The sequence below is a fragment of the Pygocentrus nattereri genome, chromosome 18 (genome assembly GCF_015220715.1).
Source record: "Pygocentrus nattereri isolate fPygNat1 chromosome 18, fPygNat1.pri, whole genome shotgun sequence".
Lineage (NCBI taxonomy): Eukaryota > Metazoa > Chordata > Actinopteri > Characiformes > Serrasalmidae > Pygocentrus > Pygocentrus nattereri.
The window spans coordinates 31,907,917-31,933,152 of record NC_051228.1 but is presented as its reverse complement, the minus strand read 5'-3'; the positions used below and the strand labels follow the sequence as shown (position 1 = coordinate 31,933,152).

At 38.8% G+C, this 25,236-nt stretch overlaps 2 protein-coding genes across 2 annotated transcripts in view; both read left to right on the top strand.

Moving 5' to 3' along the window:
* slc27a6 (solute carrier family 27 member 6) overlaps nucleotides 1-8,182 on the top strand; it is a 39,408-nt gene extending 31,226 nt beyond the window's left edge. The window contains exons 8-10 of the mRNA XM_017691315.2: nucleotides 822-919; nucleotides 2,016-2,146; nucleotides 4,616-8,182. Coding sequence (XP_017546804.1) covers nucleotides 822-919; nucleotides 2,016-2,146; nucleotides 4,616-4,792 — 406 coding nt within the window. The 3' untranslated portion in view covers nucleotides 4,793-8,182. The remainder of the gene's footprint in view (nucleotides 1-821; nucleotides 920-2,015; nucleotides 2,147-4,615) is intronic.
* Nucleotides 8,183-14,066: 5,884 nt separating this feature from the next.
* On the top strand, nucleotides 14,067-24,918 carry isoc1 (isochorismatase domain containing 1). The gene is made up of 5 exons (XM_017691313.2): nucleotides 14,067-14,386; nucleotides 15,647-15,766; nucleotides 18,363-18,566; nucleotides 19,519-19,635; nucleotides 21,527-24,918. Exons 1-5 carry the CDS (start codon nucleotides 14,117-14,119, stop codon nucleotides 21,671-21,673), a joined length of 858 nt encoding a protein of 285 aa, XP_017546802.1. The 5' UTR covers nucleotides 14,067-14,116; the 3' UTR covers nucleotides 21,674-24,918.
* The last annotated feature ends 318 nt before the right edge of the window (nucleotides 24,919-25,236 follow it).

The window sequence follows — 25,236 nt, the reverse complement described above, 5'->3', positions numbered from 1 at the left end:
TAGTAGTAGTTGTTGTGGTAGTAGTAGTAGTTGTAGTGTTAGTAGTAGTAGTAGTAGTAGTAGTAGTAGTGGCAGTAGTAGTGGTGGTGGCAGTAGTAGTAGTAGTAGTGGTGGCAGTAGTAGTGGTGGTAGTAGTAGTTGTAGTAGTAGTAGTAGTAGTAGTAGTAGTAGTGGTGGCAGTAGCAGTAATAGTAGTAGTAGTAGTAGTAGTAGTGGTAGTAGTAGTAGTAGTAGTAGTAGTAGTTGTAGTGGTAGTAGTAGTAGTAGTAGTAGTAGTAGTTGTTGTTGTGGTAGTAGTAGTTGTAGTGGTAGTAGTAGTAGTAGTAGTAGTAGTAGTAGTAGTAGTGGTAGTAGTAGTAGTAGTAGTAGTAGTTGTTGTGGTAGTAGTAGTAGTAGTTGTAGTGGTAGTAGTAGTAGTAGTTGTTGTTGTGGTAGTAGTAGTTGTAGTGGTAGTAGTAGTAGTAGTAGTAGTAGTTGTAGTGGTAGTAGTAGTAGTAGTAGTAGTAGTTGTTGTGGTAGTAGTAGTAGTAGTTGTAGTGGTAGTAGTAGTATTCATTGTAATTTATTTGATTAAAAAACAAATTCTGTTTCCAAACTTGTGGATGCTTGTGTATGTCACAGGCACTAAAATGCCCCCTTTGAATATATGTTCAGACCACCGGTCTAGAGAAAGACTAAACATTAGCTTATTCATCTTTATAATCTATATATTATGGATCTATGAGGGTCCTGCTATTAAAGATGTTGAATTTAAGGTCAGTTCTGCTAATATCCTTAATATATATGGTCCTTGTTTTAACCTGCATGTGTGTTGTTTGCAGATGGAAGGGAGAAAATGTGGCTACTACGGAGGTGACAGAGGTTCTGGGGCTTCCGGACTTCATTCAGGAAGCCAATGTGTATGGGGTGGAGGTTCCAGGTACTGTGGAAACATGACAGTTACATAATGTTATAGGCTTATTGATGGCGTGACAACAATGTTAAGTCGTGGTTGAAATGCACAGCAAAGGAACTCATGAGAGGCACAAAGCTCAGTCATTTAGCTGATTTCTGAAATAAGTGCATTGAAACACATCACCCTTACTAGATTCTGTAGGAATCAACAGGGCATCACATCTCTGTCCTGTTTTATTACATAGATTAGTGAAACATCAATCTGGTTACCCTTGTATTTATACAGGGACATGAGCTCAATCTGTGTTATAACAGGCAAATAAATAGTTAACCTACTTAATCTACATAAACGGCTGGAAGGCAGTTTAAAAGATAATGATCAAGGTTTATAAACATGTATATATTTTCAGGACACATATTGGCAACACAATGCAGCTGTTGTTCAATGTAAATAATTAGGGTTGGGCAATAGATGATATTTTATTGTTGCTTTTATGAGTGTATTGTGGAGATTGTCAAAACTGAAAGAATGTTTCATAACAAAGTGAGCATAATTATGCCTATATAATTTAATTGCAGTGCATTTAGTAAAACACTGAAAAAAGTTATTGTAGCTATAGGTTTATTATTATTATTATTATTATTATTATTATTATTATTACACTATATATTACACTACAGGTTCTTTTTTTGGTAATACATTTTCTATTATTTTAAATTTAAAGAATAACAGCACCCCCCCCCCCCCCCCAACACACACACACACACACACACACAAATACACACACACATTCCAGCCCCGACCAACACACACATGGGACTAAAGAAGAGAAATAAAACACACACACAAAAAAACATAGCTACAAGTTCTATTCCATCCGTTTCAACTTATTAAATCTAATGACGACTATTGTGTGTTGTTAAAATTGTGATATCATTGATTGATAACACCCACCTCTATGAAGGAAGTAATGAAAACCTGCTAATCCCTCAAAGACATATATATGCTGATGTTTATAATGACAGTGATAGCAGAGCCGGCCTGTTGTCAGAACCAGTTTCTTCAATATAATCAGTAATGACCTAGTAATGAAAATGATTAACCTGTATTTGTGCTGCAGCGCATGAGGGTCGAGCCGGCATGGCAGCGATCATCGTGAGGCCCAGCTTTGAGTTCGATGGGAAGAAGCTGTTTGAGGCCGTCCTGACGCACCTGCCCACCTACGCTCGCCCACTCTTCATCAGATTACAAGTAATAAAGACAAGCACACATCGCAAACTCATTTCACCTGAAAGTGGAGGTGGAAAGGCTTCATTAAGTCAATATAATTTGTTACCACTTGTTTGCCAAGCAACATAACTGTTACAGATTATTCCAATGAAGGGCCCATTGTTTTTAATAGATTCACTGTTAGGTCATGTGCATTTTAAAATGGGTTCATTAATGACAGTACAATACTACAATATAATACTAAATGTAAATGCTTTTTAATACTTGAATGACTGCTACATTATTAAAAACAATGTGTTAAAACGTGTGATTTGTTAGAAACATTGTTTTGTTTTTAACACAGTGTGTTTTAATGATGCAGTCTCTCTCAGACATACAGCGAGAAGCAAAAATATTGACACAGTGAAGTGAAATATGTTGTTTTTGTAATATTCAGTGTTTGTATTCAAGATCACAAGATAAGCATGAGAACAAAGCTCAGAGTAGCAGCTTCTTCTGGGAAATGTTTTCCATACAACACAAACCATACTGCGTATTTGTTGTGTCAGTTGAGCATAAATATTGGGACAAATTCATTTTAAGGGTCCATGTCCTACATTTGTCTTTTTTTCGTATTTCTTTCCAGTTGAGGTCCACTTTTGAAGTTTGTTTGTGGTTTGAGGTTTGTGCAAAAGTTTGAACACCCCTATTCAAATTGCGTGTTTTGTTGATCCTGTAAGTGAAAATGACTAAACGAGTGAACGAACTGAAATTTGGCAGATTTTGCTGAGTTTAACATATTGAAAAGAATTGAATATAAAATTTTAAATGTGCTTAAACTTTTATACAGTCCACATTTTGTATTTATCTCCCCCAATATGTGAAATTTTGCAAATTGGTAAACTTGAGGAATCAACCAATCATGTTATTTGACCAGGGGCGCCCAAAGTGCCTCAAACTTTTATAAAAAAAAAAAAGAAAAGGCTAGGAAAATTTGTTTTTCCATTAAGCTGGCCCTTTAAACCAAAATAATGTTCTTTGTTCTGACTGGTGCATGCTTTACTCTCGTGGTCAGAACTGCTTGCTTTTCAGGGGTTGTGCCTTTTACATCAAACAAGACCCCTAATGCAAACTTCAGTGCCTACAGCCACCGCTTCCCCCATATGGAGGATATTGCCCAGAAATGAAAGCTGATGTTCTGTGCTTTAGTCTAATTTTTTGATCTGGTATGAGTACATAACAAACTGATTTCACCCTCTTGTCCTAACATTTTTTTTCTCACTGTGTGCTGTGTTTTTGTGGCCTGACTCAAATAGCATGTTGTGAATTAACACATCATGTATGTATTCCCAACAGTGTGAGTACAAATAAGAGTCATGTATTACTTTTACTGTAGAAAATTCATGAAATTTTTCCTGTCTTTTAATGTGGTTTTGTAGCTTGTGGCAACTTGTGTGACATGTGTGCCCCCTTGTGGCTGTTGCACTTGTATTGCATTCTAAATGTAGAGAATGAAATCAAGGATATTGGATACTTAACTTGATTGTTATATTAAACATCCAGCTTTGAATAAAAACAAGGTAGAAATATAATGAAAGATTACAAGACTCACAACAGTGCAAGTAGTGATGCATTACTCCTTAATCTGGAGGCGATTCTGAGTTTCGACTTCTAATTTGAACCGAAACAGCACCAGAGCCACAGTTGCACTAACTTTCCTTTTTAAAACTTTTATAGATCATAATGATAAGAAGACAAATTGTCTGAGTGACACACTTACTTTACTGTGCATAAAGAAGTTGTTCCACTTCTCCTATAAAAATAAGTCAGAATGAAATAATATTGTTTACCAGTTAGATATGTTTCAAAATAATGTCACTCCTTTATGACAAACTCCTGTTTATCGCAGCTCTAACATGACAGCTTAGATTTCTGTAGAATCAGCTCAGTTGAACTGAATTCAGAGCCATAAGCCAACTGTGTCTGCTCACAGAGGAATAAGACCTCTGCATTCAAAATTCATTTTACTTAAAAATTCATTTTAAGGGTCCATAACCTACATTTGTCTTTTTTTCGTATTTCTTTCTGGTTGAGGTCCACTTTTGAAGTTTGTTTGTGGTTTGAGGTTTGTGCAAAAGTTTGAACACCCCTATTCAAATGAAATGTTTTGTTGATCCTGTAAGTGAAAATAAGTAAATAAGTGAACAAACTGAAGCACAAACAAATAGTAGCATTTTTATTCCATTTCTGACCACATAGGGGGGCAGCTTGACAGAGGTTGCCCACTTTACATGGATAGAGGAGAATGTTGGCAAAATACATTGGCCATTCATTATTATTCCCATGACGTACTTATACATGTATACCGTGTACACACAGGAGCAAGACTAACCTACTTAGAGAAAACATGGATTTAGGTAACATCAAAGTTTAAAAAAGGACATAAAGAATAGAATAACAACAAAAAAAAACTCTAATGTTTTCATTGTTTCAAACCTTCTGTTTGTTTAGGAATCTATGGAGATGACAGGCACGTTCAAGCAGCAGAAGTTCCGTCTGGTAAAGAGCGGGTTCAACCCTTCCACCATCAGTGACCCGCTGTACTTCTTGGACTATACAGAGAAAAGCTACGTCCCCCTAACAGACGCTATCTATGAAAGCATACGGGCTGGCCAGCGGAAGCTCTAGCCTTTACCTGGCCCAAAGGCTGTGTTACACTGACCAAGCACAAGCCATGCTATCACAAAGGAACAGCCTCAATATTCCCAGCTCATTTGTAGTGTTGTATATTTGATGGGGACAGAGCAACCCAAGATGGACACCGCCCTGAATAATGGATCGCTTCCTCCTTTGTGAGCTTTTCACGTCTACAGCATCAGTTAATAAGAAATTAGAGAGTTTTAATGACCATGCGTGACCTTTTGTGGGGAGCGAGGAGGCTGATAGGCAGGATAAGGAAGAATGAGTCTGCCTCAATCTCATCAAAGCCCGTCTGGTGTCGGGTTCCGTCGGCTCCTCGGCCGCTGCCCGACGGTCTGGTTTTAGAAGACCAGGTCACTCTTAACACTAACGTTGCTCGATAATCCACCTTCACTTAACCCTTCATCTTCACTTTCCCCTCAGATCAATCTCAGGTAGTCCTCAGTGGACGTTAGTACAGAAAACAAACGCAGCTGCTGCCGTCACAATACTTGAAATGTCTCAGTCTGATCTACATGTAAAAACATTCCAGTATATATATAAAGCTGTGCGCTGTAATAACACATTTCAAAAGTCTGGAATCAATAATAATGATAATTTTAAATTCGTTCTATTGTTTTTATTTAAATTGTTTTTCAAAAACAAAGAAAAGCTTCAAAAACAATGAAAGCCATCATGTTTATACTGTGTTGTACTGCGTCCAATTAAATAGGACTAACTGTGCTGTATTTGTAACACAACATAATAATAATAATAATAACAATAAGTTCAATTTATATAGTGCCTTTCACAAACCCAAGGATGCTTTACATCATCATCATAGAGGGGAAAAAAAAAATAATAATAATAATAATAATTCACGCTACAGAGAGGAAAAAAGGAAGGTTTATAGCAGGGATTTGAAGGAAAACAGAGAAGAGGAATTACAAAGAGTGGAAGGTAGAGAATTCCAGAGTTTGGGGGGCAGTAGCACTGAAAGTTTCCTCAGAAGTTAAGAACTTGGTATTATTGAATAAATGATGATGGTCTCTGATGTTTGCACAGAACTATAATTCATCATGACAACAATAAATATTGTCATATTGCCCCCCCCCCTTTATACTAGGTGGTCGGGAACAACAGGAATTAATTACTGTAATTGTTTAGTCTTTTTTTTTTTTGTAATCCTGTCTACATCCGACTTTGTTCACCACTTTAAAATAAGGCTCATCATGGATATTAACTTCATTCTAACTTCATTCTCGGTACTGTACATCTTTCCTAGTCATTTCAGGATCATAACAGCCGTGTTCATAATTCTGGGCACATCTAAATGTTCTAATTTCTTGATAGCTTCCTACAAATGATTTAAAACCTAAGCACAGGTTATTTTAGAATCATTTTATATGTGTAACTACAAAAAATTGCTTTTATATTACTTAAAATGTTGATTCCAAACTTTTGAAAGGGTTCTGTAAATATCTTTGGCTGCTTTTAGCAATAAGCATTTGGTCAGTGGGTTAAGGGTCATAAGGCCATAAATACAGGGTGAGTCAAAAGTCACAGGACAGGTTTTATTTTATTTTATTTTTAAATGTATTATCGACTTCTATCTCTGGGGTCATCTCAAACAAATTGTGTATGCTGAGAAAATCCGCAACAAACACCACCTTCAGCACCGCATCGTGGCGGCTTGTGACAGCGTAAAAAATAAAATAAAACGGTGTCCTGTGACTTTTGACTCACCCTGTACGTACACAAAAGCCAGAGCGCATTCCACATATGTCATTTAAACAAAAAAGCCATTTTGTACAGTAAGCTCCAGAAGTATTTGGACAGTAGCACATATCATTTAAAATGACAACATATTTTGCATTAATTCCATTTTGGGGCACCAAAAGCGGCTCTAAAAGCAGAAACAGACGGTTATGGTGAGTTATGTTGCACTGTGGCTGCAAATAAGCATAAATGGACACACAACTCGTAATAAGAAACAGTTCCAAATTGAACATTAGAACAGTCAAAGTGATTTTTATGCCCCTCAGTGGGATAGGTGAGTACAAATATGCTGTATTTTATGAACTGAAATGAGCAGAAATTCACACTGACATGTTATTATCCTTTAAATGTACAAAATATACAGCATATTGTATTATACACAATTAGCTTTCTTTTAATAATTCTGTGCATCCTTTATCTTCAAGAGTTAAAATACATAATCACCAGTAAGAATCCAGCAGTACAACTTTACCTCGAATGTTTACTGTAGTGTATAAGCGTCTGATGACTGTGAGAAAGCTACACTTTCTACAGCAGAGCTTAAAATCTGTTTTTAATTCTTGAATAAAGGTTGATATTGCATTTTAAACGCAAAAATAATTTCAAGTTTGAAATTCACTGCAAATCACAGGTTTGTGTGCTGTAATGGAATAAAGCATGTGTGTCAGTCTAGATGAGGCAGGTGGACGTAAGAACAAGCAAGTCCTTATTATACAAAACAGTAAATGAACAACAAATAAGAAGACAAACACAGACGTCAGCGCTGAAAATAAACACAGACACCTAGGCCAGACTGAACAGGAGGTAGACTACAACATGAAAACACAGGTAATGCTAACTGCTAAGCTAAGGCTAAATCCTAAGGCTAATGAGGCATGTCAGGGGAGGACAGAACAAAGAAAGAACAATAAGCTAATGCAGCAGGTCTGGGCCAGAGGTCTTCCAACCTTCAGATCGTACCGTGGGCTGAAATATTATTCACAAATGATTTTGAAACAATCAGCACATAAAATCCGAGCCATCCGCTACTGTGTTTCCTATCACTGCATAAGAGATGTTTTTAGAGAAGGTTTTAGGCCTAAACTTATCTTTGTAAAACTCATTCATAGTGCAAAGGTGCATGCAAGGTGTTATAAAGGCCAAATAGTCATCGAACAAAACTTATTTTTTGAGATTTACCACTTTTTCACCATCATCAGCATTACATATAAAAACACAGAGGACACGTGTGGGTTTACTGTCTCTTGAACTTGAATACTGTTTATTGCATTTACCGTAAGATGACTGCATTTCAGTTCCTCATGAGTTTTCATGTTGCCTGTAGATGACATCATTATAACAGTACTTCAGGAACAAGACTTCTCTGAAAGCTGTTAAATGTGGATTTTAATTGAGATGTTAACTGTTAATAGACAGATTACCATACAAGAACACTAAATACAGGCAGAGTTTTCAGGAAGATGTTCCAGTCAGTGCTTTTATGATTTCATGATTGTGTTGTGTGCTGTTGTGATGCTTGTCATTTCTTATTAATACATGCAGTTTATAGCTAATTCTAACATGAAAGTGCTGTTTAAAAATGAAATGAGTATTGCTCATTAAACAAAAAGGCACAATAAACCATGATGCCTGACTGTTTCTCACCTCACGCATTTTACACAGACAAAGCGTCAGGCCGTTTAGCAACTGTAGAATTGTAATTGCGCAAGTCTGTCTTTAAGGACAACACAGATAAGTGGTAAGCAACGTTATCTTGCATTCATTTATGATACCTTTGTCGCCTCACTTCAGTTTATGATGTGTATTTTATACACAGATTTATGGCATTTGGCTGACGCTCTTATCCAGAGCGACTTACAATTTGATAATTTTGTACAGGGAGGCCAAGGCGGTGTTAGGAGTCTTGCCCAAGGACTCTTATTGGTGTAGTGTAGGGTGTTTGCCCTGGTGGGGATTGAACCCCAGTCTACAGCGTCTTCACTTCAGTCTTCACTTGAAGAAGGTTATTATCCACGATGTTAGAACGGCCTTCACACCCTGAGCAAAGACCGGAATTACAGCCCAGTCGTTCTGAAAGCACGTCAAACAGCTACAACATTAAAACCACCTATTTTTTTTGTCTAAACTCATTGTCCATTTTATCAGCTCCACTTACCATATAAGTGCACTTTGTAGTGCTACAATAACAAACTAATCCAGTTTTAAACACCTCAGTGTCACTGCTGGACTGAGAATCATCCACCAACCAAAAATATCCAGCCAACAGGGTCCTGTGACCACAGATGAAGGACTAGAGGATGACCAACACAAACTGCACAGCAACAGATGAGCTACTGACTTCACATCTACAAGGTGGACCAGCAAGGTAGATGTGTCTAATCGAGTGGACAGTGAGTGGACACAGTGTTTAAAAACTCCAGCGGCACTGCTGTATCTGATCCACTCATACCAGCACACACCACCACCATGTCAGTGTCACTGTAGTGCTGAGAATGATCCACCACCCAAATAGTACCTGCTCTGTGAGGGTCCTGTGGCAGTCCTGACCACTGAAGAGCAGGGTGAAAGGGGGCTAACAAAGTGTCAGAGAAATATCTGTAATTGAAACACTTCAAAGTGCATGTATGTGGTAAATGGAGCTGATCAAATGAACAGTGAGTGTAGATGTGAGGCAGCAGTTTTAATCTTACGGCTGTTTAGTGGTGTTAAACTGAATTTATAGTTTTTATTAGGTGAAATGAGGCCATCATTGTCTAAAGAATCATAGTAAAAGTGGTGCGCTTAGTTAAATCAGGTCCAATACTTAAGCTGGATTAATCTGCAGCAGCTACTCAGGGTAACAGTCTAAATATAGCCTGTGAGTGAGCCAGTTTGACTTAATATGTCTGTGAAGGTTTTCAGTCATCCAGATCATTAAATTGTTTCAAAGGAGCAAACTGACTGAACTTCACGTAGTAATGAAACCCCAGAGAAAAATGGCAAGACAGTTTCAAAAGTATACTCTTTAAAAGTACACCACAAGACTGGTTGCCTTGACTACCAGGGGTTAAATGAGGATTTAGACATGGGGGAGTCTTACTTCTTTCACTGCTGGATGCTATAGGTTATACAAAGCCTCTTATTCAATTGCAAATGAGAGCCTGTAAAGCAATGAACCTTTGTAATATTTCATTCACTTATTTCTGTTTAGTTTTACACAGATGGATTGTGTGAGAACTCAAAGAAAGCATAATGAACAGAATTCTGTTATGTAGTACTTAGTATGCATTTTCAGTTGCATAGAGTACACAAATATATACAGTATTCATATGTAGTATATAGTATGAATTTCTACATATGTAGCATCTATTTACATAGAATTCATAATGCATTACACAGTATATAAGTAGTATATCGCTGTTGTTGGGACAAAACCTCATATCTGCATTTTTGCCGATTTCCAGTTTCTGACATATTTCAAACATGCATGTTGGCCTTTATGTTGTGAGTAAATTTCATGAAGGATGAACCAAAAGAAATGGCCAAAAATGACTTGGAAAAAACTCTGGTTCCATTGACCTACACTGAAAGTAAGGTATGTTTTTTCCTTCTCCTGTAAAGTTACCAGTTCGGAAATAGAAGGTTTTGTTCTGACAGCAGCGATACAGTAGTTTATACAACAGTTAGTTCTGGCCATGCAAGCTGATTGGTTGAGAGATGTTCTAACTGTGCTCTTATTTTTTTCACGAACACTGTATCACTCCGCTGAGATGCTGTTGCTAAGCAACGACTTTGACAGCTGTAGGAGGTGCTCAAGCCATTTGAATGTTTTTACTTTGCGCACAAACAGAAAATGGACCCTTTTAAGATCACATCTGACCGACAGCGATTTGGTCAGACAATCTGGAATCAGCCTGAAATGATCCAAATACCATTTGCCAAACAAAATGGGCTGTAAAATGCTTTACAGACTGGCTGGAACAAAACAAGGAGCTGGAGAACAAACTGCCCATTACTCTGATCTAGTGAAAAATCTACATTTCTACAGCAGCAACAAGCTGCTTGTTAAGGAACTATAATTTAAAGGAATCACTAACATTAAAACATATTAAATGCCACATTCACTGCCCAATATATTTATTTCTTATTTTATTTATTTATTGTATAAAAGCAATAGAACACTCGAGGTCCAGGTGTTATCACTATAAAATCACGGTTATGATGATCACTTGATTCAGCTTGTGCCTGCAACCAAATCACAGCCATGATGTTATATCACAATAACACACTGCCTCTCATGTTCTGTTGCTTGTATACAGGATGCATTTTGTAGTATGTAGTTTGTATAAAAGAGTAAATATTATGCATTAATAGCGTCTATAGAATGTAGTATGAGTTTATATGTCATATGTAGTATGATGTGTGCAGGAATCCCACACTCATAAAATCATTCAGTGTAATAACAAGCTTAGAAACAGGATGTGGAGGCTCAGTTGTTTCTGACCTCGCAGTTGCAATGTCATGTACAGCAGACAGTCCTGACTCCAACAACTGACCAAAACACTGGCCAACCAGCAGACTGGAGCTCATGAGAGCTCAAACACTTTGATTTTCTGCATTTTTCATGTAAGAAGATCGCAAATTAATAAGTAAATATCATTTTATGACAGTCACAAAAAAAGCAAAGATTTGTCTCAAATTTACACTGTTATTAAGTGGTGTAGCTACAGCCTGATGATCAAAACACCAACAAAACATGCCTACAGTTTCCTTCACTGTGGGGTCTGCTGGTTTTTATATTGTAGCCCACCACATTTTCCCAATACATCTCTCACCCTGTTGCTCTGATCCACATGTTGCCTTATTCAGTTTAAAATGGCCAAACGTGAAAATAATGGAAGCAAATAATACTTTATTAAATAAAGCAGAATGCCAAGCTAGTGTACCGACCTTAACAGTATCATTAACTGGTTTTCCTCTATTGAGCAATAAGTGACTTGCTCATTCCGCTCAAAGAGGCCCCGTTTGTTGATTGTGACAATGATGAAAGCAAATAACACCTTATTAAATCAATCAGAGCACCAGTCTAGTGTAGTGCCTTAACAATAAAAGTGACTTTCCTCCGTTGATCAGTTCACTTGCTGATAACTTCAATCGACTAAAACTGGCATTAATAATGCTAATATTATTTGCTGTGACATGTTAATGTGCTAGGCCTCGTCCTGTCGCCTCATCTGTTTAACAAAATTCAGTTTTGTATCTTTTTCGCGTTTTCATCTGTCAGTGTTCTCTTACTGTACCCAGCATGCCTGCTGTGAATACTTCATACAGCCAGTCACTGCCAGTATAGTGCTTGTAGTTTTTCACACGTACCTCCCACCTTCAGGTTACATCACAAGAAGGGTGTTTTTATACTCTTTAAACCAGAAAATAGAAAATGGGCCTCTTCAGACTTTGGTTACATAGCTGTAAGAGGCGAGCAACATGTTTACAGCAAATGTAGTGATGAGCTTTACATTTTGGCTGGACTGCCACTTTAATTTCACCATTTCAGAATAATTCAGTGCTTGAGATGTAGAGTCATCTAGAAGGGTTTGAAGTGAAACCATGGGGTCGCCCTGTTTACGCCTACAACACAAACATAGCCGTTTCATTTACTATCCCAAACCACCAGTTAACCTAAAGGTGTCTTCCAAGGTTTTATATGGAATGTTGATGATGATAAAATTGTCATGAATCTAAAAGAAAGAAAAAATTCTTTGGGGACTTGTTTGCCGTACAACACCGCACACATCCCTCCTCCATGATTAGAATAATTTGATTAAAATACGTCTTAGACCAAAACTTTATCACAAAACTGCAGTATAAACTGTGTCAGGCATCAGGCAACTTACATCTAACATTTCATGTAGTATTTGTGTGTGTATGGGAGGCAAATCGTGGAACGCAGAATACATGTCAAAACTAAAATCAAAATCGGCTGCAAATCTGACAAAATTAAAATGAAAATGCGAAATGAATAAGTCAACAGCACAGTGACGGTTCGTGATTCAGTTATTGGCGCGCTTTAACTGTCAGAATAAAAAGGCAAATGAAAACGAACATCAGCGCCACCTGCTGGAGATTCACTTTTCATTTTCCACTTTTCATTTTCTTTTTGATGAAAACTGATGAAAATTGATGAAAAAATTCAGTGAAAACTGAATCACGACCTCTCACTTTGCTGTTGATTTATTAAATTTGCATTTTCATTTTAATTTTGTCCGATTTGCAGCCGATTGCTATGAAAAAGAAATAAGAAAGTAAACATTGCATTTTGATTTTTAGTTTTGACACGTATTGTGTTTCATGAAGAAAAGCCAAAGCCAAAGTGAAGGTTGTGTTTTCTTTTGTCTGTTAGCTAGTTAGGCGATTTCAATTTATTTTTATTTTTGTCACAAACGACACGCGCTCATGTGAAAAATGAAATTGCAAATGAAGAGATTTCATTTCATTAAAAGGATATTTGTGTAGATTTTTGGAAAAAGAAATGGCAAAAAGAGCTTTGCATTTACATTTCATTGTTTTCATTTTCATTTCCTTTTTGGCTGGATCTGCCTCCCAGAGGTGTGTGGGGGAGCTTTCAGAGGCATTAAACTCTTCAGACGTCTGGTTCCCATCACCCCCACTGTGAACAGCTCTGACACGGTAAGCTTCTCTAGAACGAAGCGCTTCACACCAAATCACTCTGAGCGGCTGTGTTTACATCTAAACCGATTAATTACGAGGAAGATGTGAAAATCCGGTTAAGTTGCCCTTTTCATGTGTGTGTGTGTGTGTGTGTGTGTGTGTGTGTGTGTGTGTGTGTGTGTGTGTGTGTGAGTGTGTGTGTGTGTGAGAGAGAGAGAGAGAGAGAGAGAGAGAGAGAGAGAGAGAGACAGAGGGGGAGGAGGAGAGAGACAGAGAGAGACAGAGAGAGAGAGAGAGAGAGAGAGAGAGAGAGAGAGACAGAGACAGAGAGAGAGAGAGACGGACAGAGAGAGAAAGAGAGAGAAAAAGAGAGAGACAGAGAGAAAGAGAGAGAGAGAGACAGAGGGGGAGGAGGAGAGAGACAGAGAGAGACAGAGAGAGAGAGAGAGAGAGAGAGACAGAGGGGGAGGAGGAGAGAGACAGAGAGAGACAGAGAGAGAGAGAGAGAGAGAGAGAGAGAGAGAGAGAGAGAGAGAGACAGAGACAGAGAGAGAGAGAGACGGACAGAGAGAGAAAGAGAGAGAAAAAGAGAGAGACAGAGAGAAAGAGAGAGAGAGAGACAGAGGGGGAGGAGGAGAGAGACAGAGAGAGACAGGGAGAGAGAGAGAGAGAGAGAGAGACAGAGACAGAGAGAGAGAGAGAGAGAGAGAGAGAGAGAGAGAGAGAGAGACAGAGACAGAGAGAGAGAGACAGAGACAGAGAGAGAGAGAGAGAGAGAGAGAGAGAGAGAGAGAGAGAGAGAGAAATCCGAGCGGATCGGTGGGCGTGGCCGTCTGAGTCCCGCGTGCAGAGCAACTCTCGGCGGCTGGAGCGCGAGCTCCCCCACTGGCGCGCGCTCACACCATCATGGCGGACGCTCACGCGCACGGCGGCGGTAACCTGGTCCCGGTGCTGCTCTCCTTCTCCGTGTTCTCGCGACCCTCCGCCGTTCCCGCCGGCTCGGGCTATGAAGTGCTCATCCAGAAGTTTCTCTCCATTTACGGCGCGCAGATCGACGTGCACCGCAAATTCCTCATGCAGCTGTTCTCGGAGGAGTGGGGCCAGTACATCGACCTGCCCAAGGGCTTCACCATCTCCGAGAAGTGCCGGCTCCGACTGGTGCCCCTGCAGACGGACGTGAGGCTGCCGTTCGCGCTGTTTCACATTCACACGTTCCCATATTGTTGTTCTGCGTGTGTGTGTGTGTGTGTGTGTGTGTGTGAGAGAGAGAGAGAGAGAGAGAGAGAGAGAGAGAGAGAGAGAGAGAGAGATAGATAGATAGATAGATAGATAGATATTGAGTGAGTGAGTGAGTGAGTGTCTCTCTCTCACGGTCGCGCTGCTGTTTGGCTCTCTTCCTCACAAGTAGCCTCCAGCCTCCCGCTTCACTTTGACGTCTAAACGCAGGTTGTTCACGCTGTAGTTGACCGACAAGACCTTCTAACCCCTTTAATGCTCGTCCCTCGTAGTTGTGACCGACATGCTTTACCCCGTTTATCCTAAAAATAGCCAACTTGTTGCTTTTCGTGACAATAATGAAAGTGAAACGTGGTGGTGACGTCAGAGGTTTGTGCTGTTGTCTGTATTCAGAGTTACTGTTTGCCCCGAAGTGCTGTAGAGAAACAGGCTGCTGTGTGTTTTTATGGTGGTCTCCACGCGCTGCCCTGCATCTGTAATGTGTCTATGACCAGTAGCCTGCAGCCTTAGTGAACCCCAGTGTAGCTGTTAAGTTAGTGTGCAGTCGCTTATGAAGAGTCTTGGTCAGTGGCCATCCAAACATGACCAGTGGCCATAAAATGGCTTGTTTATGTCGTGCAAAGCCATCCGAGCAAAAGATGTAGTCTTCCTGATCTTACCAAATGGGCCACATAATCCTCGGGGGCTTACAGCTTTTGTGTGACATCTGCTTCTGTGGAGATGCGTGTGGAAAAAGGAGGGAAATTGCTTTAAAAAAAAAAAAATAGCCCATTTACGTGTGAGAAACAGCTGTAACCACTAACTGCAGGTTTCCCTTCCAGTGTTTTCAGCATAAGACCCAGCCAGGTGACTTTTTTTGATTACACTGAGCTGTTATACTGTGTTGGATTAAGAGAACGGCGTATGGCTTAAAGCCAAATGATCTCTAGCTACGATGCAATCAACAGACCAGACCAGAAGAGTGACCTTTTGATTAGGCCTATACTACGACCCTCTTTTTTTTATCTGCTTAAAGCCCATACCAGTGGATCAGATGTAATGAGTGAATGGATGAGATGGAACCTGGAGTAGATTACGCCCATAATAAGCCGACCAAAAACAATGCAGACCTGGGAGCTTGCTGGGATATTAATAGCGCAAAAGGTGAGCCGCTGTGTTCTGTGAGTGAGTCAGCTTGTGATTTCTCTTCTCTTGCCGTAGATCACAGCGCTGGGCAACCTCTCTCCAGCCACCACCGTCTTCTTCTGCTGTGACATGCAGGAGCGCTTCAGGCCCGCCATCAAGTACTTCGGTGACATCATCAGCGTTGGCCAGAGGCTGGTAAGACTGCGCCTTCCTCTGTCTGACCCCATTTATCTCTCTCTCTTTCCATCACAATCCATTTTTCACGGTTACTTGACCTCCTCTGTTTGGTGTGCTTATAAACATTTCAGTGACAGTGCGCAGACCGAGCACCACTTTATGTGATGGTCTCTTATTATACAAAGACACGAAGGGCAAGCGATGACAGTTTTAGGCGTTTTATTGCTTCCGTGAACTCATTCTTACTCAGTTTATCATCTGATTTGTCTCTGCTGTCTCTGACCTCCAGATGCTTTGTGCATGCTCCCTTTTCCTGTGTCCCGAGGACCTGGATTTTGTCTGGCATAATCCATTTCAGTTATAGATTGAGGTCGACCCAGTCGTTACAGAGGGGCTGTTCAGCTGTACTCGTTTTAACAAAAACAGGACGTTCCTGAATGTCAAATAGGAACATGTTCTCGTTTATTGTTCACCTGCGTATTGATTTCATGGATATTGTCTCTAGTCTCTATTGTCTCTATAGTGAATATTAATGAGCTGCTGTTGATTGGCATGCACTGTCTGAGCTGACAATGCCAGCTACTCAATTAAAAAAAAACTGCAACAATGGCTGGACAGTTCCTTAGAAATCATTTTAATAACATTCACTGCCAGTATCCGCTGTTTTGACTGGCAGAGGTGTCAAGTTCAAAGTGTTTATTGTCATTTGCACAGAGGAAACAAGTTTCCTTATATACGATGAAAAGCTTACTTTGCTCCTCGCTAAGAATGCCAAATATAACATTAAAAATACAAAAGAGTATATATACAAGCATATATATTAATCAAGAAATACCCACTAAATATAGGCTACTAATAGAGGTTTTTAAATGTACAACAGATTAGGTTACAATGTATAAATTACAGTGGTATGGATAGTGCTGTGCCTTGCCGGGAACATGATCATCTGCAGCAGAAATGAGTGGTAAAGTGCAGTAGTGCAGTTGTAAACATGTGCTACAGTAAAGTGACAGTAGGTGCAGGTTATTCCTGAGGAAAGAGTTCTTTACCAGTGGGATACACATCACACGTCTGTACCTAAGTCTGGGCAGACCGACTGGTGAGACTACCATTGTAACGTAAGAGGCGCAGTATGTTTGTTGTTAAGTTCGGTGTGTGTACTACAGCAGCAGTATTGTTCGCACATCCGCCAGCGCAGCTTTCGTCTTTTTATTAGAGGGTTAAAAGCTTCATCCACTAGCGGGCAGGTTGGGGCTGAAACATCCCTAGGCAATATTTTGAATACCTTTTTGAACAGTTCCTTCTGATTTTGTGCAGCAAAGTAAGCATGACCACAGTTGTTTGTCAAAGAAAGGAATGGGAAGCAGACCCTAGAAGTGGCCTGCGGACGTCTCGTGTCAATTTCTGAGGATTTATACAGCCAAAGCTTTGAACAAACGCAGGATGCCGGGACAGTTAAAATCATATCCAACGATTTCCACATACGTTCATTTAAATCATTTTCATTTAATGTAGCCTAAAATAAAAGTAGGTTTTCCAGTGTTAGTCAAAAAGCAGAAAACCTATTTAACAAAAAATACAAAGATGCTTCAACAACTATAATTTTATAATTATATATATATATTTTATAATATAATTTTATTTTAAATGTTTAGTATTAACTGTGTCCACTCTTTGCCTTTATTACAGCTTCCAGTTCTTTTTAGGGGACTCGGTTTCATTTCTTCAAAGAAATCCGCAGGATTATTTTCCCACACTTTCTCACAATCCAATTAGTCTTAAACGCATTTAGTGATGTTGAGTTCTGGACTCTGGGGTGGTCAGTCCGTTGTCCTGAAAACACCAGCAGCATCTGCGTTTAATTTGCAGTCTTTCTTCTTTTCTGTGTAATAGTTTATTCAGGCTGCTACTTCCTTCCTCAGAGTGTTGAGTTGTTTTCTCACAGAGGAAGGATGAACAGAAACACCTGTGAATTTTTTCAGATCTGATTTTTCTGGTCCTTAATTTTCTCTTGTCGCTGAAAGATGAAAGCTTTAAGTACTGCTTATCTGCTGATGCATAAACATATATAAAGTGCAGAGATTGGGACTAAATCCACCTGGATTAGTAGGACAGAGACATGTAACGTTTATTTCTGTAGCATTACAAGTGCAGCAGAAGGAATAAAATACAGACATTTAAGAGCAGGAGCCCAGTGTGGTCTACACGCTCAGCTTATCTGGAGTCCAATGAATAAAAATAGATCATTTTTTAAAGCAGTTATCTGCTGATCTTAATATCTGCCCACGTCAGTGCACATCCATACAGAATAATTCACAGCAGTTCAATTACATTAAAGTGCATTGAGTACTCATCTGGCAAAGATTCATCAGGACTCATTAAAGACGTTGTGATTGGTTAGAGGGTCATTGTCAGATTGCAGCCTTCTGTGGTATCAAAAGCCAAATATTGTGAAAATGATTAACAGACACTAAGCTGTACGGCCAAACTGAAGAGTGAGACGAACTGAAATCTTTCTGTCGGTTTGGGATGAAAGTGTGTGTTCATTGCTCTGGAGTCTGGTTCATCTACAGCACATTAGCAGTGAAGGTTCATTTTTTCCCGTGTGTTTTAGCTCCAAGGGGCTCGTATTCTGGGCATCCCTGTCATCGTGTCGGAGCAGTACCCTAAAGGCCTGGGCAGCACAGTGCAGGAGATGGACCTGACAGGAGCCAAGATGGTCTTTCCTAAAACCAAGTTCTCCATGGTGCTGCCGGATGTGGAAGCTGCCCTGGCTGAGATTCCAGGAGCCCGTAGCATTGTCCTCTTTGGAGTTGAGGTTAGTGACTTGTCTGCCTTTGTTTAATTGAATTTAGTGCTGTATGTTATGTGAGTCATTGAATAAAATCATTCTTTAAATGTGGGACTGCTGATCTGTTCCAACTTTCAGTCAAACAAAATATCGTGATTTGTGTCGTGTATCGTCAGAATGTTTTGAGGTGTCATGATTTTATGTTTTTGCCACATCACTCGCCCCTCCAGCCATTGAATGTAATGGATGTTATTGAATTAAATGAGTATATTATTGAATTGGATAAGAACATGAATTTTCAGTTTCTGTCATTCGTTCTTCGCTTTATTTCATTGACAATCTTTTATCTCTATAGTTATTTAAATATCAAATGATATATATTTCAAATGTATATTATAGGAAGCAGCTGATTACATTGCAAGTAACTGCAGGTTTGAACTGCACAATAGAAGAGGAGAAGAATCTTGAGGCTCATGTTTGGAAGAGCCTCAGATAATGGGCTATCTGCTCTAGACAGCCGTTTGTGTTGAGGCTTTACATTATTAACATAACCAAAGAGTGAGTTCAAGCTAAGAGTGCAAATGTGGGTAATGAAAGCTAGTATTGTTATTCATATTTGTTTATATGTTTGCCTGAAATTCCCACTTAAATTGTTCAAGTAGTCCTTGGTCAGGTTTTTCTAGAGAAACATTCAGCATGATTTATGATTCATATATTCATGTAATTAAATGAAGTGGTTTGTCCAGTTCCGTTTCATGTAATTAAATGAAGTGGTTTGTCCAATTCAAATTCAATTTCTGTTTACTCTTGGCAATGCTGCCATCTAGTGGCATAAACAGTGGGTTGCTTAGTCTTATTTCAAATTTGAAGTAAACACTTTGAACTTGTATTTTCTATGTTATCTCCTTTGTGTGCATATTTTTCTTGGTAGTGAAAACCACCATTGAGTAACTGTAATGTCATTCCGATCTACACACAGACTCACGTGTGCATACAGCAGACGGCGCTGGACCTGATCGGCAGGGGTTTTGAAGTGCACATTGTAGCTGACGCAACATCCTCCAGAAGCATGATGGACAGAATGTTTGCACTAGAGGTAACATGCTCTAATTGATTGCTATTGATGCCCCGGGAGTTTTGTTCCAAATTTGACGGTACTGATACCAATATGGACACCTCAACTCTGATACTGATTCCCAATACTATTTCCAATCCCTTCTTTTATTTCCGAAGTGTGTGTGGCTCAAACATGGGAGCTGAGTATATTTACTGATGTTGACAGATTATTCAGTGAGCACCAATAATAATCACATCCATACAGAATGTAATTTAGGCAGACAAGATTTTGGAACAGGCATGCTTACTGGCTCACAAACGGTAAGACTGACTACTTGGATACTGAAAAGTAGTAATTGTACATACTGAGTCCTTTAGTACTTTATTGTACTAAAGTAAAGTATTGGATTTCAGTATCCAGCCTTAGATATCACTTGCATTTGATTCATAATCCTAATGTTTATGCCCATTGAAAATAGGTTAATGACCTACATTGTAGCTAAATGCACTTCCGAATCCCATGGCCACTCGTTCTAAGCACACCAGCCGGTTATGATGGTAAGCTTGAGTTGCATCATGAATCACATTCATTTCGTTTTTCTCAGTTGTGATTAATCTTTGGCCCAAGATGAAGCTTTGCGTTTAAAAATGTGTTGTGTAAGTGCTGCAGATTAATATTCAAACTCACAAATCTAAAAAGAAGTTTTAGTAGATTTTGTAATATTGTAATACAATGAAATGTAAGTCTGTCTCACAAAAACAGCTCTTTATTCTGGATCATTTCACTCTCTATGCTCTCCAGGGCTTACAGCCTGCCTTTAGCAGCAGATCTCTTCGTTTTGGTGACTTTAGCCTCTGGTCTTATCAAGTGTTTGAAGGGGGAGGTGCAGAAATTTTAAGTATGTCAAAATTGATGTCAAAGTGATCTCAAAATTATATGGCAATTATTTGTTTTTTTTTTTTTGGATAATTACATCAGCAGCATGTCATAATGTGCTGTAATGTTGCAAGAAACAACAGTATCTCACATCAAATATATATATATATATTCATTCTTCCTGCTGGAGCACATTCTTAGTTATCTTACTAGTCGGACATGCGGACAAATTGCCATTTAGAGTTTTTCAGGCTTTCGTCTTCTACGGTATATTAGCTCTGCCAGTTGGTTTGCCAGTATTGAAGTTTCAGCTGGTAACATACTGTTATAATAGAATAGGCAATTATATTACATTATGTTTTGCCTCTTTGTTTGATTTTTGGATACTGTCCAAAAAAGATGTTCCAGTGTGGTCGGCTGTATTGCGTTATTGGGAAATGCATTCTTTCAAGCCTCATTGCTTATGTGCTCCAGTCTGACAAGGTGTTTGTTATTTTGAGTCGGGGTGTTTGCATTTGCGCCAGCATTGATTTTATCTCTCGTTTAGATGGATGAATTCTATTGTTGAGCATGCCAGGTTTTAAAGCCTTGCTTGGACTGAAAGTAATACACTGTATTCAGTGCTTATAAAAGGGTTTATTCTAAATGACAAATCTGGGTAAAAACATTGTTTAGAGTAATTGTTTGAATCAGATTTACATGATTTTCTCTTAATTGTGATATAGTCTATTAGCCAAGATGTGTTTAGTGTCTGAAGGTGTCTCTGCATTTTTAGTTCTGCAGTGGAGATGCGAGGCTAATGTAGCTAACATTAAAGGAAGCATGAGTCACCACAAATGCCTCAAAATGTGTCAGGTTGTTAAATAATCTCAAATAAATCTGCTTCTGATGCTGTATGAGCTATTATTATTCATACAAATGGATGAAAATATGCACAAAATCCAGACTTCAACTGTCTTTATCTAATTTTTAAAGGGGACTATGTGTAGGCTTCATTTTAAACCCTGATATTTAAATAAGTTTCCTAATGAAAGCTGCTCTCCCTCTCTCTCAGCGCCTTGCACGCATCGGAATCATCGTCACCACCAGCGAGTCTGTCCTGCTGCAGCTCGTAGCTGACAAAGAGCATCCAAAATTCAAAGAGATCCAGAATATCATTAAGGCCAGCGCCCCTGAGTCTGGCCTGCTGTCCAAGGTGTGAGGAGGTCCGGGCAGAGAAACGTGAGGCGCTTGTCTGACTCGCTACAGTCTTTGTTTTGCCCAACATCTCTTACAGGTTCTGCAAAAACGTCTTCAGATTTGATGGATGTTTTGAATTTCTTTCTGAAGATTTTCAAATGTTAGTTCATTCATGCGCTTCAAATCGTACTAACTTTGTTAACAGGTTAAAACTGTAGTGTTTTTAGGTGGTGGTGGATTTAGCTGACGTTTATTTTTAGGTGTCTGTTTGCTTGGCAACAAACTGGATAACTTGCCTAAGGCCACAAGTTACTGTTTAATGGATGTCTCACATTTTAAATTGAAACAGTCCAATAAATCTTGGGAGAGGGAATTAAGGGAATAAGTTCTTTCGCCAGAAATATTGTCCTGTATATCACCATGGACACCACTGGAACTGCAGGTGCAGCACAAATTAAACCCCACACCCTTCAAAAAATGCCCCAAATCCCAGTGTCATTCATTTTAGAATCTATTAAACAGGTATTTTAATTTGCATGGTCCAGTAGTTTAATTGTTCAGAAATTCATAGCAAGCATAAACCATGCTGAATGTGCAGTAAAAAGTTACAACGTGAAGACTTTTGTGACCTTAGTGAATGAAGTGGTGGTAGAATTGGCGGATTAACGAACTGTAGAAGCATGAGGAGTTTTAGTTTGTGCTGAATTTGTACGAAAAACTTATAGAGGGGCACTTGTAGTATGTGTAGTAATGTATTTCTGTGGCATTTTGCTTAAGTAGAGCTACGAAATGTGTAAAGTCCCCTGTTTGATGTGATGTGAAAACCCAAGGTCCCCCAGTCTGAAATAATTTAAAATACATTTGTCATTTCCCCTTAAAATCTTACCATCCACTTGTTCAGATGTTTGCTTTATTTATTCAGGAGCCTACTTTCTCAGCTGTTACGATTACATAAAAATCCTAGACAGAAGAGTGAGTGAAGGCACCAAAAGCAGACTACCTCTTAAATTCTTCATTTGATTAAACTCCTGAAAATGTTACAAGCCATTAAATAACACCCTTAGAAATATGTGCATGTTTGTGAAGGCATGAGAATGTCGCTGTAATTATAAAACATATAGAGACTATTGAAACTGAATGAGTTGGTTTGATCCATTATGGAATACATTGCTGTTACATAATTTTGGGTCAGGCTTAACCCTTAGAAGTCGGGAGTTATTACTTTTGTTTTGATGCATTATTTAAATGTAATTCCGTAACAGCATTTAATGATATGGTTATTATTTGAGTTCCACACGGAATTTACTCTCGATTTTAGAGATGCACCAGTATCAGATTTGTGGGTTGATGCCACTATTCAACATTTTTCATGTACATGTCTGCCAATGTGGATACATAAACATTCATAAAATGTTGAAATTGGGACTGCACTGTACTTTCTTTACTCTCATAGAGAAATAACTAGTTTCTATAGGGTTACAAAAGCAATAAAATGAATAAAATGCAGACATTGTAGCACGGTAGTCTAGCATCACCTAAACATTCGGAATACAATAAATACATCATCAAATATCTATTTGAAATATCAGTCGGATCTAAACATCCCTCCAGTGCCGCTGATTTTTTTTAATAAGCAGATATCTGCGGATACCAAATATGATTCTGTCATCATCGTGAATCCGTATTTGGTTTATTTTCAGTATGAATGAGTTTGAGCCTTTACTGCCCTTTTGCTTTCTGTTTTAATGTTGAGATGACAAGAAAAGCAGAAATGTAAAGGTTTTTCTTTCTGCAAAACAGGACTGAACACATCAAATTCATCAATTTAAATGTTTTTTTTTCTACTTGCAAACATAAATGCAGTGTCGATTGAAAGCTTAGAATCTGTACTTCCAACAGAGTATCTCCATTTGTTCAGTGAGCTACTAGTGAGAAACAGAACTGCTCTATGTTTTTGTCATTGCTGGCAATAATCACGACCTCTAAGGGTTAAAGTTTTAGTTCATTGAACCGAGGCTGAAAAATCACCCAGCATTGCTTACTTCAAGTTACTGGTCACATTTATTATGATTTTTTTTGTTGCTGTTTCTATTGTGTTTGTTTAAAAGTCCTCTTGTAGGTTTCTTTTGTGGTCTTTTTCCTGTGTTCTGTGTTTTCTGGTTGAGTTCATGCACAAAACCCCTAAACGGCACTAAAGCTCCATCGTCCTTTAAGTCTGAAAGGGCTGAAGGGTCTGTATGCTCACTTCCCGGCGTCTGATCCAACTTCGCTCTCTGACATTTACTGTTTGTGTGAGTTTGTTACATCTTTTGAAGGTCTGGATACACTTAAGCAAACATCACCCTTTAATGTCATACATCAAAATAACATGCAAAGTCACACACTCTCATTGCATAAGCAGCTGTGTTTGAATAGAAGACAAAAATAATCCAGAATATCTCGGAGGTTCTGCAACTACAGGCAATTTCAGGCCCTGTGAGTGAAAGGTGGAGAAAAACATCACTTGGTGCTTTTTTTGGTCATAGATGACATGGCAGTCTTTCACCATTTCATCATTCATAATTTATTTGTACTTCGAAGTAAATATCTAATGTAATATGTTTTATTCTTTGTCATTACTGTCATTTTGTTTTTCTTGTTTAAAAATCTATGGCAGCACATGTCAAACATGATAGTGTAGTAAATGACACATAGTAAAAACTGACTACAGTGAATTAAAATAAATAAGCCACAGCATTACTAATCTAGAAGTTTTGAGTATCTGATAAGGAGTAGCACAAGTGATCATTTTTATCATTATTATTGTTATTATTATTGACAGTATGTACTGGTGTAAAATTAGGCCTGGAAAAAGTCCCTGTAGTTCCGCAGACAACCTTCTGCTTTACCCCTTTAAAGACAATAATCATGTGGATCAAATCAGAATGATGCAGATATAACTCGTGTTTGTCTCACTACGTTTTTTGTTTTGTTTTTACATTTTAACAGCATGTCATCGCTAAACTGTATCTAAAGTGTATCCAGACCCAAAGTGAGAGTGCAAGGATAAACCTCCTACTGATGGTGTGAATATGTGTGTAAGCAGAAAGATTATATACAGTGCCTATTTATGAACAGTCCAAACTGATTGTACCTCTCTCGTATAGCCTACTTCTTGATGTGACAAAATAGATTTGTGCACTTTGGTAACATAACTGTATAAGAACACCTTCATTTTTGTAACAGCTTACATACATTATGGAATAAACATTTATATTATGCACTGTAGAAGACTTTGCCCAATTTCATTGCAATTAATTTACATGGTTCCTGTCATTTAATTAACAATAGACACAGTGTCACTGATGCAAAGTGCTGCTCTTATGAAGCATTAAAATGTGCCTAAGGCATTCGTGGCGCCCCCTTGTGGAGAATATGCAGCCTGCTAAATATGAGCGAGTGAGTTAATCGGTTACAAGCCAGGTCAGTGAGGTGCTTCACATCTAAAAAAGATGGTTGTATATCTGCCAACACTTCTTAGCATGTTTATTTAGTTGTCATGTGGAGTCACCACAGTGATATGAAGGCTTATGTTACCCTGCTGAA

What these genes read in the sequence shown, in the direction of transcription:
- isoc1 (XM_017691313.2), top strand. Translation starts at nt 14,117, where the DNA reads ATGGCGGACGCTCACGCGCACGGCGGCGGTAACCTGGTCCCGGTGCTG. An exon ending in TGGTGCCCCTGCAGACGGAC is followed by an intron (nt 14,387 to 15,646) that starts GTGAGGCTGCCG and finishes CTCTTGCCGTAG; the next exon opens with ATCACAGCGCTGGGCAACCT. An exon ending in TTGTCCTCTTTGGAGTTGAG is followed by an intron (nt 18,567 to 19,518) that starts GTTAGTGACTTG and finishes ATCTACACACAG; the next exon opens with ACTCACGTGTGCATACAGCA.